Source organism: Chiroxiphia lanceolata, chromosome 3, assembly GCF_009829145.1.
Source record: "Chiroxiphia lanceolata isolate bChiLan1 chromosome 3, bChiLan1.pri, whole genome shotgun sequence".
Taxonomy (NCBI): Eukaryota; Metazoa; Chordata; class Aves; order Passeriformes; family Pipridae; genus Chiroxiphia; species Chiroxiphia lanceolata.
The window spans coordinates 6,203,501-6,218,915 of record NC_045639.1 but is presented as its reverse complement, the minus strand read 5'-3'; the positions used below and the strand labels follow the sequence as shown (position 1 = coordinate 6,218,915).

Genomic DNA, 15,415 nt, shown 5'->3' with positions numbered 1-15,415 from the left:
GTGATAGTGCTACTGCTACCCTTCTATGTTTTGCTGCCAGACAATGAACCTCTCAAGGCCAGGCTGGATGAAGCTCTGAGCAGCCTGTTCTGATGGAAGGTGTCCATGCCCACGGGGTGGTGTGTGGAATTGGATGATCCTTAAGGTCCCTTCCAACCCAAACCATTCTATGACTCTATGGATTCTATGACATCTATGATTCTGTGACTCTCTGGAAGGCTCTGGCTTTGAAGAGGTTGGAGAGCAGCTGTGCACCTGCTGAAAGCGATGGAAAACTTTGCAGAAGGCAAATCTGTGGGAGAAACACATGGATATTCTTGGGAAGAAAAACCTCACTGTCTCTATCAAATTTGCTGTTCCCTATTCAAGCTCTGTTTAAACATGCTTTGGCAACTCACAGTAGAACTGTCAGGTGGAGTAGATAGTCCTGTGGGACTCCCTGGCCTTGCAGATCTCCTCTTCTAAAGCCAGAGTTATCTGGTCTCACCTCCTTTCTAAGGTTTGTTTGCAGACCAGACACCCCCAACAGTGACTTAGACATCAAAGCTGGGCTCTCTTTCCATGTGGCCTCTGGTGTGGGTGAGGCCAGCTCCCTGTGTGGCTGCCTCGGTACCGTTTCCATCCCAGGGCTGAGATTCGGATTGGCAGCACTGGATCTTGCATATATTTGGCTCTTAAAGTATGCAGCTCTTGGGGCTTCCCACCTTCCTGCTCCCCATCAGCACTGGTGACCCTCAGAGATGGAGCAAGCCACTGCTTTCCCTTTGGCTCAGGGACTGGGGACAGTCCCTCTCTCTGCAAAAACAACTCTGCATTTCCAACCAGGCCACCCAACCCCACAGGGATGGATGCGGTTGTGTTTGAGGCTGAGTCAGCTTCCCCTCCCACCTCCAGCCTCTGTAGCCCTGGTGACTTCGTGCCTCCTGTCTGTGTACTAGGAAGGTGAGGCCAGGTCTCCCTTTCCTTGTGGGAAGAGAAACCCAAGCCAATGCTCCGTTGTGCCATCGGTGGTGCTGGGAGGGGGCAAAACCACTGTCCTGGGTGGTTGATTTGGGGGTGAGGGGAAGGGGGTTGACCATTTGAGCAAAAGCCACACTAAATTACAGGAGTGCTGGCGGCTGTGCCACTATGGGCAAGGGCAAAAGATAGTTATTTGTCAAGGTTAACCACTGCCATCGGCCTCTAGCGGGCAGCTAAAAGCTGTGGTGCAGCCACTGCTGTGCCGCGGCCTCTGTGAGCATGTGGCCAATGTGTGCTTTATTCAGGAAAACAGGCTCAGGAATGTTTCCTCCCCTTGACACCTACCAGCTCTTCCTTTCAATTTGGCTTTTCTGGTGTTGTGTACATAGTGGTGATTAAACATGTGGTGAAATGGTTGAGGAATGCGTCTGCGAGTAGATGGCCAGGCAAGGGAAGTCCTTAGCCTGCTGGGGATGTAGATGCTGTGGGGGTTTTTTTGCTCAATTCCTTTTCAAGATTTGCTTTGTTCCTTCTGACTTGTCCCTCTCCGAGACCATCCTCCTTCAGGATATGATTACCCACATGCTGATTTAAATTTTAATCACCCTTAATGAGGTCACTTTGCAACTCAGGGCAATGTTCTTTCCTCCCCAAACTGACCAGAGGTCTTTCCATTCCTGTTACTGCATCCTTTCAACCCAGAGAGACTCCTCCTTTTTCCACACTCTTTTTCTGGCTGTTTGCCAGAGGGGCTGTAAGGTGAGGGCTGAGTAGGAGAACTGATGCCCTGAATTCAGGGCATTCAAAGATGGTGGCACACCTTGCCATGTCTCCAAGCTGTCACTTGCTGGATGCTCTGGAATAGCCGGGACAATTGCACATGAGATGGAGCTGTGCTGTTGGGTGTACAAAGCCAGGCTGTGCCATGGTTTGGAGCTGCTCCCCATTGACTGCCTGATGGTAAAGGCTGCCAGGCACAGCAGGACACAGGAAGCCAGGTGTCTGCATGGTCCAGTACCTTTCCCATCTCCTTACCTGACTCAGGGAGCCCTACTCCGGCAGGCAGAGATTTTCCAAGGCCAGCTGTGCTCTGGCTCTGTGTTTTGTGGCTGAGCAACATCCACTCAAGAGCTGTTCCTGGGAAGTGGGGAAGGGGGATGGCTGCAGCTGGGCTTTGGGGACAAAGAAATGACCTAAGCACAGCAAATGAGTTAAGCAAATGAGTTAAGCTGTGCAGAGGCAGGAGCCAGCATGGAAGATGGTGCCTGGAGTGGCAGCTTGTTCCCAAGCCTTCTCTGCTCCCCAAACTTTCTGACTCACATCCTGCATCTACCACCATGGTGTGCAGATGCTGTCCCGTGCTTCAGGCATGTTTCAGAGTCATACCAGAGCCCTCCTGAAATCTTGAGTGAAGCACTGTTCCCCTCTAAGTGAAGTATTGGTCAGGCCCATCATAAACAGTAAGCTCTGACATTTAACACATGTAATACTGTTTGCCCAGTTTTTAAAAGGAAATATTATCTAAGGACTCCTCTGAAGACTAGAGCCACCCACACTTAGTTGTGTTAGGTTTGGCCAGTTTGCGCTGTGTAATATTGCTATCCCCTCCAGAACATAACATGCTGAACCCCTTATAAATTATGCAATGTACTGAATGAAAACCTTCTCTGTATGTTTGAAAATTCCCCCTACCCCCAGATCCTTCTTGTGATAGAGAATAAATAAGGGAAAAATTTATAACTCCCTAAACTGATAGAAAATTAGCACAGTCATAAAAGGCGTCTGTGGCTGTAGCAGTGCAGCTGAAAAGGAAAAATGAATAAACCTGCCACTCAGAAAGTAAAAGGCAGAGCCGAAGAATGACTGTTGCCATTTCAGCCTCCTGGCCCTTCTTCTCTGTGCAAGTGCAAAAATATCCTCATCCCCCTGTGCAGGCAGCAAGGAAGTGCTGTGCTGTGAGACCCTTCCTGCAGACACCACTGTACAGCGCATGACTGGAGGATATCCTAAATTAATTTACATAGAATTATAAATATATGCATGTGTGTGTATTTGGTATGAAATACGAAACCAGCGATTTCTTAGCCAACCCCTTAATTTGTCTGAAACAGCACAGGCATAATGGAAACTGCCCACACATTTTTCCATTAAAAGTTACAAAGGGAAGGGAGGGGGGAAACTGGTGATAGAAAAACACATGCTTGTCTCAGCTGGCACAGAAATGCCACACAGCCAGGCGGCAACATGCACTCACTCCAGTTTCCTGGGAAAAGTGTCATCTTAATTCTGGTGCTTGCTGGTGGTCTTCCTGCTGATGCCCTCCCTCCTCAGCATGCTGGGTTTTGTGTTTTTGGAGGGGAGGGACATGGCTGTGCTGAGGCCTGTGCAGGTGCACGCAGTGAGCACAAAGAAATCTGAGCTTGTTCGTAACCGTTTTGCAGGTTTCCTCTTCTGGGTTAAAAAGAGCCTTGCCATGACACTGCCCCTGATGTGGTATCTGATGGTTGTGTGGGTGACTTGGAGTCTGCAGAGTAGCTGTGTCTGGATGGGTTATGAACAGGCTCCCTGCCCTGCCAGTGTCTTGTCCCTGCTAGGAATGGTATGCTCCAGGTTTCTGCATAGTCTGTCCAGCCTGAAGGTGAGTAACTTTCTCCGGGGAGAGATAAATACTGCTGAGAGTAAGCCAGGGTACTGTGAGCCACACTGGCTGCTGGGCAGGTCCAGGGGGGCCCTGGTGGAGAACACGGGAAGGGAAGTAAGGGAAGGCCTTGGGGAGCACCAGCAGCTCCTCAGCAGCAGCTCCCAGAGCCAGGTAAGAGACTGTGGCATTAAGGCTCTTTGTGTCCTGGCAGGGGCAGATTGTTGAACGGGAAAAGGCAACTTTCCCCTTTTCCTGCCTTGGACTGGTCTGACCCCACCCAGCTGGAAGTGTCAGGTGCATCGGTGACTCACTGCAACCATCCCAACCACCTCAGCACAGAACGCTGTGTCTGGAACAGGCAGCCCTACAAGCTCACTAGCATTTTTCCAAGGAATGCCTTGTGTTGACAGTGCTAACCAGTTTGCACAGCGGGAGGGGGGAAGTGCAGCTGGTAACTAGTGCAGGGCTGTGGGGATTCGGGGGGGTGTGTATGGTTCTGGTTTTCGCTATATTGTCCTATAACCCATGTGCATCACTGCGGGTTATGGCAGTGGAATTTTGCTGCTCAGCAGCTGTCCAGGCAATATGAAGCCAGGCCCACTCATCCTTTTAACCATCAAAGGTACGATTCAATCCATTTATGGCTGCCTTGGGGCACTGCTCCACACATCTTTCACAGCAGCTGTGCCAGCTTAAGGCGTTCCCACCAACTCAACTCTAAAGCCATGCCGTAATCTGTATCTGCTGATTGATTGGGGGTTAAAAATAAGTTGGATGACTTGACTGCTTCCTTGTTTCAGTTTCTCTGTTCAGTTCTGCTTGTTTCAATCCCCCTCATATCTTTGGTTGAGTGTTCCAATATGCCTGTTCTGTGGTACTTTGGAAACATAACAGCATCTTCTCCTAAACACCGACCTGTGCCTGTAAGCCACAAACCCTTCCTCAGGTCTAGTTGTAATATGAACAGCTCTATATTTAAGAAACTGAGCAAATTTTGGCCATGGTAAACTCTAGCACCTTGCTAAGGTCTACTACACAAAGTCATTCTAGGTACAATTTTGATCGTTGGAAAGGAGATAAAGAAAATAGAAAAGAAAAAAAGCAGCCCAGCCCTGAATGGATCGTAATTTATTATAAAGTAGGACAGACTTTGTTTTTAATAAATACCATTGCTTAAGGTTGCAGAAGTGCAGATATTCTAGATCTGTGCTCCAGAATGCATCCTATGAAACACCTGGTAGGTCCTATCAGGGATTATTAGGCTGCCTCAGAGTTTCCAGCCTTGGCAAATTACAAGCGGTAAGACTTTGTGCGTCATTTCATTTATTAGACTAATTTTTCCTCTTTCCTGACACTTTATGTGTTATGTTCTGTGTTAACAGTGTAGTAGCATTTCTCAATACCACCATAATTTACTAATCCACAAAGTGCAGGGATGTGTTTTATATTTCAAGAATTGTGATTGTCCTCTCATCTCCCTCCCAGAGAAACCTGAGAATGTTGTTCCCCCACACTCCTAAGTGAAGAAGAAGAGCTTTCTCCCCCATGTTGCAGACGATACCTGTCTTCCCTATGAAGTGACCGATCCTGGAGTTCCTTGTGCCTTTTATCCCTCTGCTGTCAATTTAACCGCTCCGCTTGCTGGTGGCGCCTTCATATGACCTTGCAAGAATTTACAAAATCTGGTTTCTATAAAAATTAAGGGGTGATCCCCATGTTTACCCTCTTGCTCAACTAACCATGTTTTGTTACTACCAGCCTGTGGTAGAACACATCCACGCCTCCCCCCACCTCTGACTCAAGCCTGTGTCGGGAAGCTTGGATGACTTGGCCGAGGTTTCCAGCTGCTGAGGTTGTCTCAGCAGACCAGCTGAGGTTGCAGATGTGCAGTAGCTTTGCTTAGAGGCCCAGGCTGCTTTTAAATCCTCTGATTTGGACTACCTGGGCAGACCAACACAAGCCTGACCCTGCCCAGGCTCAGCGGGGTTGTTGTGCCTGTGTTAGTGCTGGGGGCACCCCATGTCTGTGAGTGGGGTTGCAATCAACCAGACCTGAAATGCCAACAGAGCCAAAGATCTACAGCATCTCATAAAATCCTGCAATGGTTTGGGTTGGAAGGGACCTTAAATATCATCTATGTGTGTCTGTATATAGCAGAAGGAATTGTCTTGAATCTTTCAGCTCAGGCTGACTGCGACGCCGGTCAGCTTTGCTGCTATGTGAGGTTCCACATGCAGGGCACACATGTGTGTCAGACCACATATCCCCAAAATAGGCATTCCTCTGGTAACACTGAGCCTTAGTTTTCCAAATGAAGACACTGACTTGCAGCAAGGCAGTCTTTTGCAGGATGGAACTGTAAGTATTTATTTACCCATGGTGTAATTTTTATCTTTCATAAGAATGCAGGGATGAGCTGCTTAATGACAGGATTATGTATGTATGTACTTTATAAAAATTTGGAATTAAAACCTTTGCCTAAAAACAGTCATGTTCTTGGCAATCAAGTTCCATCTACAGAAACCTTTCATGTTAGAGACATATCTCACATGTGAGTTATTGTTACAATTCAATAAATACTTTACAAAAATAATGCTAGCTTTTTAAAAAAATTAAGACATTTTACTCACCAATCGTTCCTCCCAGAGAGCTTCCTTAAAGAATAGCTACTTCTGTAGGACACTGTGCACTCAGCATAAGAAAAATGGGGGGAGAGGGCTGGTTGCATGCTTTATCCCAGGGAAATACAACATATGGATTCCACTTTTCCTGTCCTTTAAAAAAAATAAACTTCTTTATTTTCTTAAAAGAAAGAAACAAGCAGATCCAAACATTCTTCATATTAAAAACTGGGAAGGAGCTGTGATTTTTTTTTTCCCTTTGACATGGATTACTTCTCTGGCCTCACTCCTACAAAGACTCACAGCGTGCTCAGTTTACAGGTAGCTGCCCTGAAGATCTACTCCCCAGCATAAGATGAAAACCCTGACAGCTGCAGCTCCATATCTGAGATGGCTCCAAGAGTGGGTTGTTTGTGACTCCACTGCATCAGGACCTTTTCTGGCCTATAGGAAAACCACAGCTACATCTTCCTGCAAGCCTACCCCAGATGGACTGCAAAGACCTGAGCTGGAAGGTAACAGGAAGAATTCCAAGAAAAAATTGCCAGGAATTCTCTGTATTCACTTTTGACTATTACCCTTCCAAAAAAAATTCTTCCCTTCTTAGATATGACTAGTCATGAAATCAATTATAGAGAAAATTGATGGTGTAGGTGCATTAATCTTGTAAACCATTCCCATATGGAAGAGTACATTCTTCAATCCTATTGTTTATAACAACTTTTAAATATGTGCCTCCTCAGCTGGGGCCTTGGGGCCCGATGGTGAAGGCAGCTGCCCACCCCCTAACCCCCCATTATGTTACAGCTGGGAAATAAAATGAAATGCACATTATTACATGAATGTTATTGCAGTATAAAATCCTACCAGGACAAGATTTATGTATGTCTGTATGTAAAAATAGGTGTGTGTGAGATAGAGAGATATGTGTTTATAAATTACACACACTGTGAAAAATACTTATGTATTATATTACAACTATATACATTCATTAGAAAGGAACTGATCAACCCCTGTCAAGGAGCCAATGCAGCAGCCACCACCAGTTCTTTGGCATCCAGGAAACGAATGCTACTTTGTGTCTGAATTTTCTGAGGAGGAAAACCTTCTCAGTATTCCCTTGCTTCTTGAAATTGCTTGTAGTAGTCCTCATCTGAGGGGTTTTCTGTGCACTTCTGCCCATTGTTGGGAGGCCGGGCCTCGTTGTAGCGGCTCCAGTCCCCTTTGCATATGATCCAAGGCAGAATGTCCACTTTGTAATGGAGTTCTGCTGAGAATTCGATGCTGATCAGGTTTGGTGTGCCCGCCCCCTTCCCTCTGGTGATCAGCTGCATGTTGTCATCATAGCAGCAGTGCTGTGCTGCCAATGTTGTGCTTTCCAGAGAGAGCATGGAGCGGATGCAGTATCGTGCCGTGGGCTTATAGATCTCCAGTTTTTCCTTCGGACCACTCGCATCTTTCCAGCGAAAGTTTTTCCTCTTAAGTCGATCATAGATCTCAGCAGTGCTGTAAGCAACTTCTCTGGGGTAGGAGCATGGGCAGCTGGGAAGATCATTGACCACTTTGTGCATATATTTCTTCAGGAACTCGCTCTTGCAGCTCATCCATCTTTCACAGCTATCAGTATCTGGTTAAGGGCAGGAAATGGAAACTTAAGATACATTATGCAGCATCCCAGTTGGTGTGATCAGTGATAACAAATGAGTAAAGCCTAACTGTTCAGCACCAGTGCTTTGCTTTAGAAAGAATAGGCAGCCACAGTTTGCTGCCCTGCCTGCAGTGTGTTAATGTGCTGTCTTGTCAGATAAAGAAATCACACCTGCGACTGACTTTAGGGCCTCAGGCAATGCTAGTCTGGAGTTACAGTGCAGAACCAGGCCACTCAGAATCTGTGACATTTCTTCTACCTGGCAAATTCTAATTAAGCTGCTGATATCCCCAGGCAGCACAAGAGACACTATCCTGGGTTTAGAAGCAACAGAAACAAGGAAATCACAGTGATTTGGTGCCAGTCAGAACACACTCACCTAGTAAGTGTCAGATGTTGAAGGATCAAGTTTCTCATGACAATAAAGATTCCAAGATGGCAAGCAAGGCCTGTATTACTTTTCCTGAAGTTTGTTTTAATCTCTAATTCAGTCTTTTTTTTTTTTTAAACTAACAAATACTTTTTTCTATTTGGTCTCCATTCCCCCAAAGGGGTATTTCAAGCATCTGTAGTTCAAACATGGAGACTGACATCTTAGCTGGCAGATGCAGCCAAAAGTGATTCAGATTCTAAAAAGGCATATGTGACATAAAATCAGAGTGGCTGTACATTACGAGGATTTAATGGCACCAGAGCCACGACATATAGCTGGGATTAAAGAGATTTATAGACCAGCAGCATATTTAATGCTAGCACTTTATTATTTTGCAAGAGTCTTGGGAGAATCCAGTTAAACATCTCCTACATAAAACATTATTTAAGGTGTCTATATCATGCTATGGGCTGTCAAAACCCCCCTGCATATCTCACTCCACACTTCTTTAACATGACTCTGCAGTAGAGTAACTAACCGGGACCTAAAACTCTTACAGCAAACATTCTTGCAAAATATTTACTTAGTGATCTGTGTCCTGTTTTTCTATCTCCTTAAAGAGTCCTGTCCTGGCTGTCATTAACTATTGTGCTCTGCCACCATGGGAGGGAGGTGCTGGGTTACACTATTTATTCAATTAGTCCAGCATCCAGTGTCTCTGAGTGGCCACACTATGGATTCATTGGAGAGATGAAATCAGAACATTACAGAAGTTGGGCTGAGTTTTAGACACATCAGAACCAAGCCATGCACTATAAAATTGCTTTGGCTACCCCCACAGCAGCACACACAGCTATAAGAGCTATGCATGCTCATAAAAGTCATTGCCTTTTTTTTTTTTATGTGACAGCTGTATCTAAAATGCTTTTATAGTGTCTTCCATTCAAGGCTATTTCAGGAAAATGCTAAGGAGTGTTTGATTTTTTTTTTCCCCCTCTATTAGTGTGGAGCCTTACACCTCTCTTCTGAATTAGGACAGAGAATAACCATTTTATAATGAAAGAAGCACATGAATTTGCTAAGACTTAAGAAGAGAAAGATTCTATGACTGAAGCAAACTAAGGTTCAGGTCATAAACATAAGCAAGAAAATAAATAGCTGTTATTACTGACATTTTTAATGGTAAGCTCAATATCTTGGTCCCAAGAAAAATCTAAGGAAGTCTCTTATCTATTACTGAAAGATTGACTAGGCTGCTTACCAACTTCAAACAGTTTGGTGGCATTGAAGTCTTCACTCCCTGCAAGCAAGCTCACCTCCGTGGCAGCTGTCCGGAAGGTGTCTTCAATCCCTAAGACAAACACGTGTTAGAGGTGCTGGCATTTTCCTATTAAAACACAATTGAATCAGCTGCCTCCTCGCCATCCCCTCCTTCCCCAGGCTCTGCAAGGTGCTTTTGTCTGGCAGGGAAGCAATCTGAAGTTGCTGCTGGACAGAGTGTTCCTTCAAAAGCATAAGGACTGAGGAGTCTGTGGTGTTAGGAAGGTAAAACAGAGATATCCACCTGGAGACAGGTGGATAAGTTCATCTCTTGTAAGTGGGCAACCATTTTTCAGAAATTACAAGCAGGAATGATGCTGTTACAAGATGACTGGTGATTGTCAGCCTCTCCCAGTGCCAGGGAGTTGAAAGGTGTGAGCAGATGAAACTAAACTCTCCAAGCAATTCCATCCTCACCATTTATAGCTACCTAATAAAATATCAGGATCTTAATATATCAGGATGTTCCAGCAACCTCCAGTTAAGTGTTTGCTATCAGTAGAGAGAGACAGAGAGATTGCCAGAAAAATGTATTAACTGATCTTGCCAAAGTAAACATCCTTTTGTTGCTGCTTTAGTCCAGCCTGTAGAACAGCCTAATGTTTCCCTAATGTTTCTGTGTCATGTAGCCCTAAAACAAATATCTCCCCAAAGAAGCATTTGAACAGGTTTGGGTTTTTTTTTTTTTCCCTCTCCATTGAATTAAAGACCTCTAAAGAGAGCAGAAAGATCTTTAATATATGATAACTATATGGTTAATAATGAAGTCTATTCACCATCCATCTCCTTGCCAATGAACTTTCTCCTGATCTCCTGAACTGGGGCATAATAGTGGCTTGCAAAGCTTCAAAACAGCCTCAGGCCACTTTTCAATAAAATTATCATAGGGTTTTGCCTTAACTGCAGCACTAGATGCAGAATAATAGATACCCAAGAACCCATTACAAGGCAGTAATTCACTGCTGGAATTATAAACAGCAGAAGCTGAGCTTTGCCCTTGTAATTTTAAAAATGTCAGCACAGGCTCAAAGAGTGAATATATTTTTCTTGCTGATCGTTGGAGGTCTGTTATATGACATAATATATTCTTTCAAGTTTGCCACTGTTTGATGCTAGCTGGTAATAAATACTGGAGAATATAACTGGGGGCTACATGCTTTCTTCTGGTATTAACCCCTTATTATTGAGGTTTTAGGATGTATGAAGAGCATCCAGAAACAATTTTCTCCTGAACTGCCTAGCAGCCATTGCCTTGCAATGGAGACACACATCTATCTGTGAGTGAGAAACTTCTCTCCAACTCTCTCACCGAGTCTGCTAAGTCTCCTCTCCAGCACTTCTGACATTTTATTTCTGACATTTCCCATTAAAAAAGGCCTGACCTCCAGTTTAAGAATTTCTGCCTTTCTGAGTCATAAAGTAAACTCAGCGTAATGCAAACAACCATGGCTTGCTTTCACTGCTCTCTGATCTTGGGAAGTAATGAACTTGCACCCATCCCATGCGTTGTGGCAGCTACTGCACGACAAACTGGTCTAAATCCAAACACACAGCAGCATTTAAAGAACATCATGGGAAAGTTTTCCATAGCAGCTTTAAATTTTTATGATGTAGGTTTGAGTGCTCAGCCCTGCTTTTGCCAAAGTGAAGACTCTGGGATAGTAAGGACACTTTAAATGTCAGTGCCTGTGGATGGGTAGGAGCCATGTTTTCTGAATATATTCAAGCCAAAACTATACATTCCTTCATCCCTGCTCATCATGCAGGCATTCCCATTCACTGCACAGCAAAACAGGAGCTCGCTGAGGTAACAGCACAGCTGCTGTGAAATTCTAAAACAAACACAAATTTGTTTCAAGAGAGTAGATGACACCCTTTGGAATAAAAAATGCCTATGCACAAAATGACCTAAAGAAAGCCTGTAATTGTCTTTTAAGTCCCAGGGGATAGTGGACTGCATCTACCAGCATATTATTACTATGAAAGGACCCGCCATTTCATAAATGGCGTTGAAAACCAGCGTGCCTTTTCCCACTGGAACTCTTACCTTGCCAGGGAACAAACAGGCCCTGGTCTTTGTGCCCAGGAGCTCTGAGATCACCTCTCCCCACTCCCCCTGACAGCAGTTCACGTGAACACGAGCACACCTGGGCAGTTGGGCCTGTCACAGGTCCGTGACTCAGTGGCTGTGCAGGCGTATCCGCAGGACCGCGTCCGCTTCTGGTTCCCACTCCCGCAGGTGACGCTGCAGAGGGACCACGGGCTCCAGTCGCCCTCACCATCAATATAATCTGTGCAAGAACAAAGATGAGGAAGGAAATGAAGAAACAAAAATCCTACTGCCCAAAAACGACTGTGTAGTGTTTTTTATTACGAAGGCAAAACAAGAATGGGTTCCAGATGTCTCTACCTGAAGCTTGGGCTGAACGCCAGGCGCAAGCCTGCTGTTTAAATGGTTTTCACACTTGATGCTCCTCAGGGAAATGCATGCAACATTATTTGAAAAAATATTTCCTTTCTCTCTTGACCTTTTGTCAGCTGAGAATCCTCAGCTGCAAAGCTGGGTCGTGAACTAACAGTCTATTCACATAATTTTCCTGCATATAGGAATATGTTTGCTGACCACAGCCTAATCAGGCACAGGATAAATTAGGTTTTCTTTTTTATCTTTTCAAAACACACAGAAATAGCACAACAGTAATCACTTAATTAATTTTTAGGGCAAGATGCGTGTTGGGCTATGGGAAGCGGGGTGTCATGCGTGAAATGCTTTTCAGTCCCTTGAACAGGGAACAGATATTTCAAGAATACTGCTACGAGTACAGGGAACCACATACACATTTTGCACTGAGAACAACATGCAATTTGTAGTGTTTCATGCGAATTATTAAATAACATCAAATCTAACTGTTTAAGCAAATCAAACTATTAGCAGGCACCTTCTGAAAATGAAACATGACTTCATTTTCTTCTGGTAGAAAGCCAGTGGCACAGGATACCAAGTCTGCACCACCACAGCTCGGTGCCCCTGTAAGTGTCTAAACCCCTCAGCACTAGTATCCTCTGTTTGCTGTTGCACATCCCACCTGGTGAAGGCCACCAAACAGAGCCCATGAACACATCTCAGTTCTCTTGCCTCCCCAGCTGAGGGAGGAACATTTGGCTTAATGGTTACCTCTGTGACCTACAGGAGATATTTAACTGCCCTGTGATCATAACTTGTGGCTGTAGCTCCTTTGGGTTACGCCAGCACTGGTAGCAAAGCAAAATCTGGTTCAGTGGCTTTGAGCCAGCCCTGCTCCATAGCTATAGGTGAGAGTACCTAAGCTACACAAGACCCAGGGACAGATCCCTGCCTTCCCTGGCCTCTGTGCTACACGTCATTCCCGCTCCCCCAACAGCCCTGCTGTCTGTGGGCTTCCTGAGCTGGTTAGTAGAACACGTAACTTGATTTGTACCATATGTAATGACTGACGACAACTCTGTGGGGTGCTATTAAACATTTATTGCCAGGAGTATGGGAAGGTTATATATCTCACTCGTAGCAAGCTGCCTGAGATGTGAGTTCCCCGTGGCAGGGACCTTATGTGTTTATCCTCCTTTTCTTACGTGGCTGACAACTGGGAAGCCACCACACTGGAATCAGTGTCCACGGTGTGATGAGGACCATGGTCAGCATCGATGTGTAAGACCCATGGTTCTGGGATTTGCCAACAGGTAGGCACTACAACAGTCTGAAAAGGCATCAGATGTCTTAGGAAAATGTGATCTGCCCTCTATGCCTGGCCCTTCTCTCCTGTCCAGCTCTTTTCCAACTCTGAGTTTTTTCTCAGAGTTGGCTGGCAAGGAATAGGGCAGGTGAGCAGGTGCAGTGCCTGTCAAAGAGGCTTGGAGGCCCAGGAAGGGCAAGCAGAGTGTGCAGGGATTTTTGGTAGGGCAGGAGCAGGGAAACAGAGCCATGAAAGGGGTGATGAGCAGGTCAATGGGAGGAATGAGCTTCAAAGCCCCACAGGGGCAGGATCTGCTGCTACATCCTCCTGGACAAGGCCAATGGCATGTGGCATTTTAGGTTAGTCAGAAGGCCAGGAGCTTTTCCGATTAATAGGATGGTGTGCAGCAGAGAGCTCTAGGAGAAGTTTTAGACCTATCTGCCTAGTGTTTCCACTGCATTATGAAACACACTATTGAATATATCACATTAGATTTTCAGCTGGAGCTCAACCTGTTCTTCCTATTTTCATATTTGTAATTCTTACTATTTTTTTCCCTACCACAATTACTTGTGAAAGCAATTTTATTTAACTTAAATGAATAACTACCTAAGATATGAATTCTTGGCAATAAACCCAGCCCACAAATAAATGTAGGTGCAAAAAGAAGGGATAAACTTCAATCTTCTGGCCACAAAATTTAATACATATGTATGTGTTTAAAGAGATCATTCAAAAAAAAAGGCTATTCTGATTGTTAAAGCTCTAGGACTTAAAGTTAACCAAATCACGGGAAAAATAAGACTGAATCACTGCATGACAGCCACGCTGGAGAACACAAAAGTGCCAGGGTAAAAGCACTGTGGTTTGGAAACTTTGTTCTGACTAAAAGTTGTCTGTATTTACATTCAACTTAAATCCAAGGGGCTCTGAGCTTCCTGTGAGCACAGTTTAGCTCACCTCCCTTGAGTCATTCCCATGTGGATGGTTACAGCCCATCAGGGCAGTGAGTAGCTGTAGCTCCTCTCTGTTTCTAGTTTCTGCAACTGTTTCATACAACAAGCTGAAAACAATTGTTTTCGCTGTGACACATCTGGAAGAGAATTACACACGCAAATACACAATGTTCCTGCTGCATATGCCACTCCCCACACATGCACCAACATAATTCATCTTATTTGTGTATCCACCAAATACTACCACGTTTTAGATCTTGCTTATTTATCCAATAGTTGTATTTTGGTTCCCAAACCACCGCCCGATTCTAAATTTGTACTTACCCTTACTCTAAAAATAAATACGAAACCTTGTTTCCTTTGCTTTCAAAAAAAGCACACTTTGGACTAAAGAAAGGCCCTCTTCTGGGATAACTGGTATGATTTGCAAGATTATAGACTTACTAGTGGAATGCAGCTACCACAGTACAGCTTGTGCATCTGCACAGATTTGTATTTAAAAGCTGATGAACAAAAGCCACATGGTGAAAAATTCTATTTTGCTTGGCCTGCTCTCAGTGATGCCTCACCATTCTCATTTCCCCCAAGCTCGTTTTTACAATCCCAAGGTGCCCAAGAGAGGCCTGGAACGCAAACTCACCATACTCTGGCTGCTCCTTGGACTCGAATGTCCGGTGACCGGGTGCATGACCATCCCACCCACCGAGAGGGTTTAGGAAGTTGCTGTCCTCAGTAGTGCTGTCATACTTGTAGTCCTGGTCACCACTGCTCATGCGAGTCAAGGTGGAGGACCTCTGCCACCAGCTCCTCCAGTCAGGTGATGGGACTGGCCAGCTGGGCTTGCTGCTCTCCTTCTGCAGATCCTTGTCTGTCTCGGTGTCTGGGCCATCCACCACTTCAATGGTAACCTGTGGGGTTCAAAACAGACCAGCCTGGCTGTCAGTACCTCCTCCTCGTCAGTGGGAAACTTTCTATACAGCAAAGACAAATGCTGGTGCTGCCTTGCAGAGGGGCTGCATGACACCGTCGGGTTCACATGTTTTGAACCATCTGGGGATTACTGAGCCCAGAGATACGCGGCGGCTGAGTGGTTCCTTCTGCTACCTCTGCTGAATCAGACCTTGGAACAAAGGCTAGGAAAAATCCTGCACAAAATAATAACCCATGCTGTGCTTAAACCTTTGCA

The 15,415-nt window shown here is 45.2% G+C and overlaps 1 protein-coding gene across 1 annotated transcript in view; it reads right to left on the bottom strand.

Moving 5' to 3' along the window:
* Positions 1-5,939: 5,939 nt before the first annotated feature.
* Positions 5,940-15,415, bottom strand: part of ISM1 (isthmin 1) — a 38,673-nt gene continuing 29,197 nt past the window's right edge. Inside the window, exons 3-6 of the mRNA XM_032684423.1 lie at positions 14,870-15,137; positions 11,711-11,854; positions 9,505-9,594; positions 5,940-7,849 (exon numbers count right to left, since the gene is read on the bottom strand). Of these exons, the coding sequence (XP_032540314.1) occupies positions 7,332-7,849; positions 9,505-9,594; positions 11,711-11,854; positions 14,870-15,137 (1,020 nt within the window). The 3' untranslated portion in view covers positions 5,940-7,331. The remainder of the gene's footprint in view (positions 7,850-9,504; positions 9,595-11,710; positions 11,855-14,869; positions 15,138-15,415) is intronic.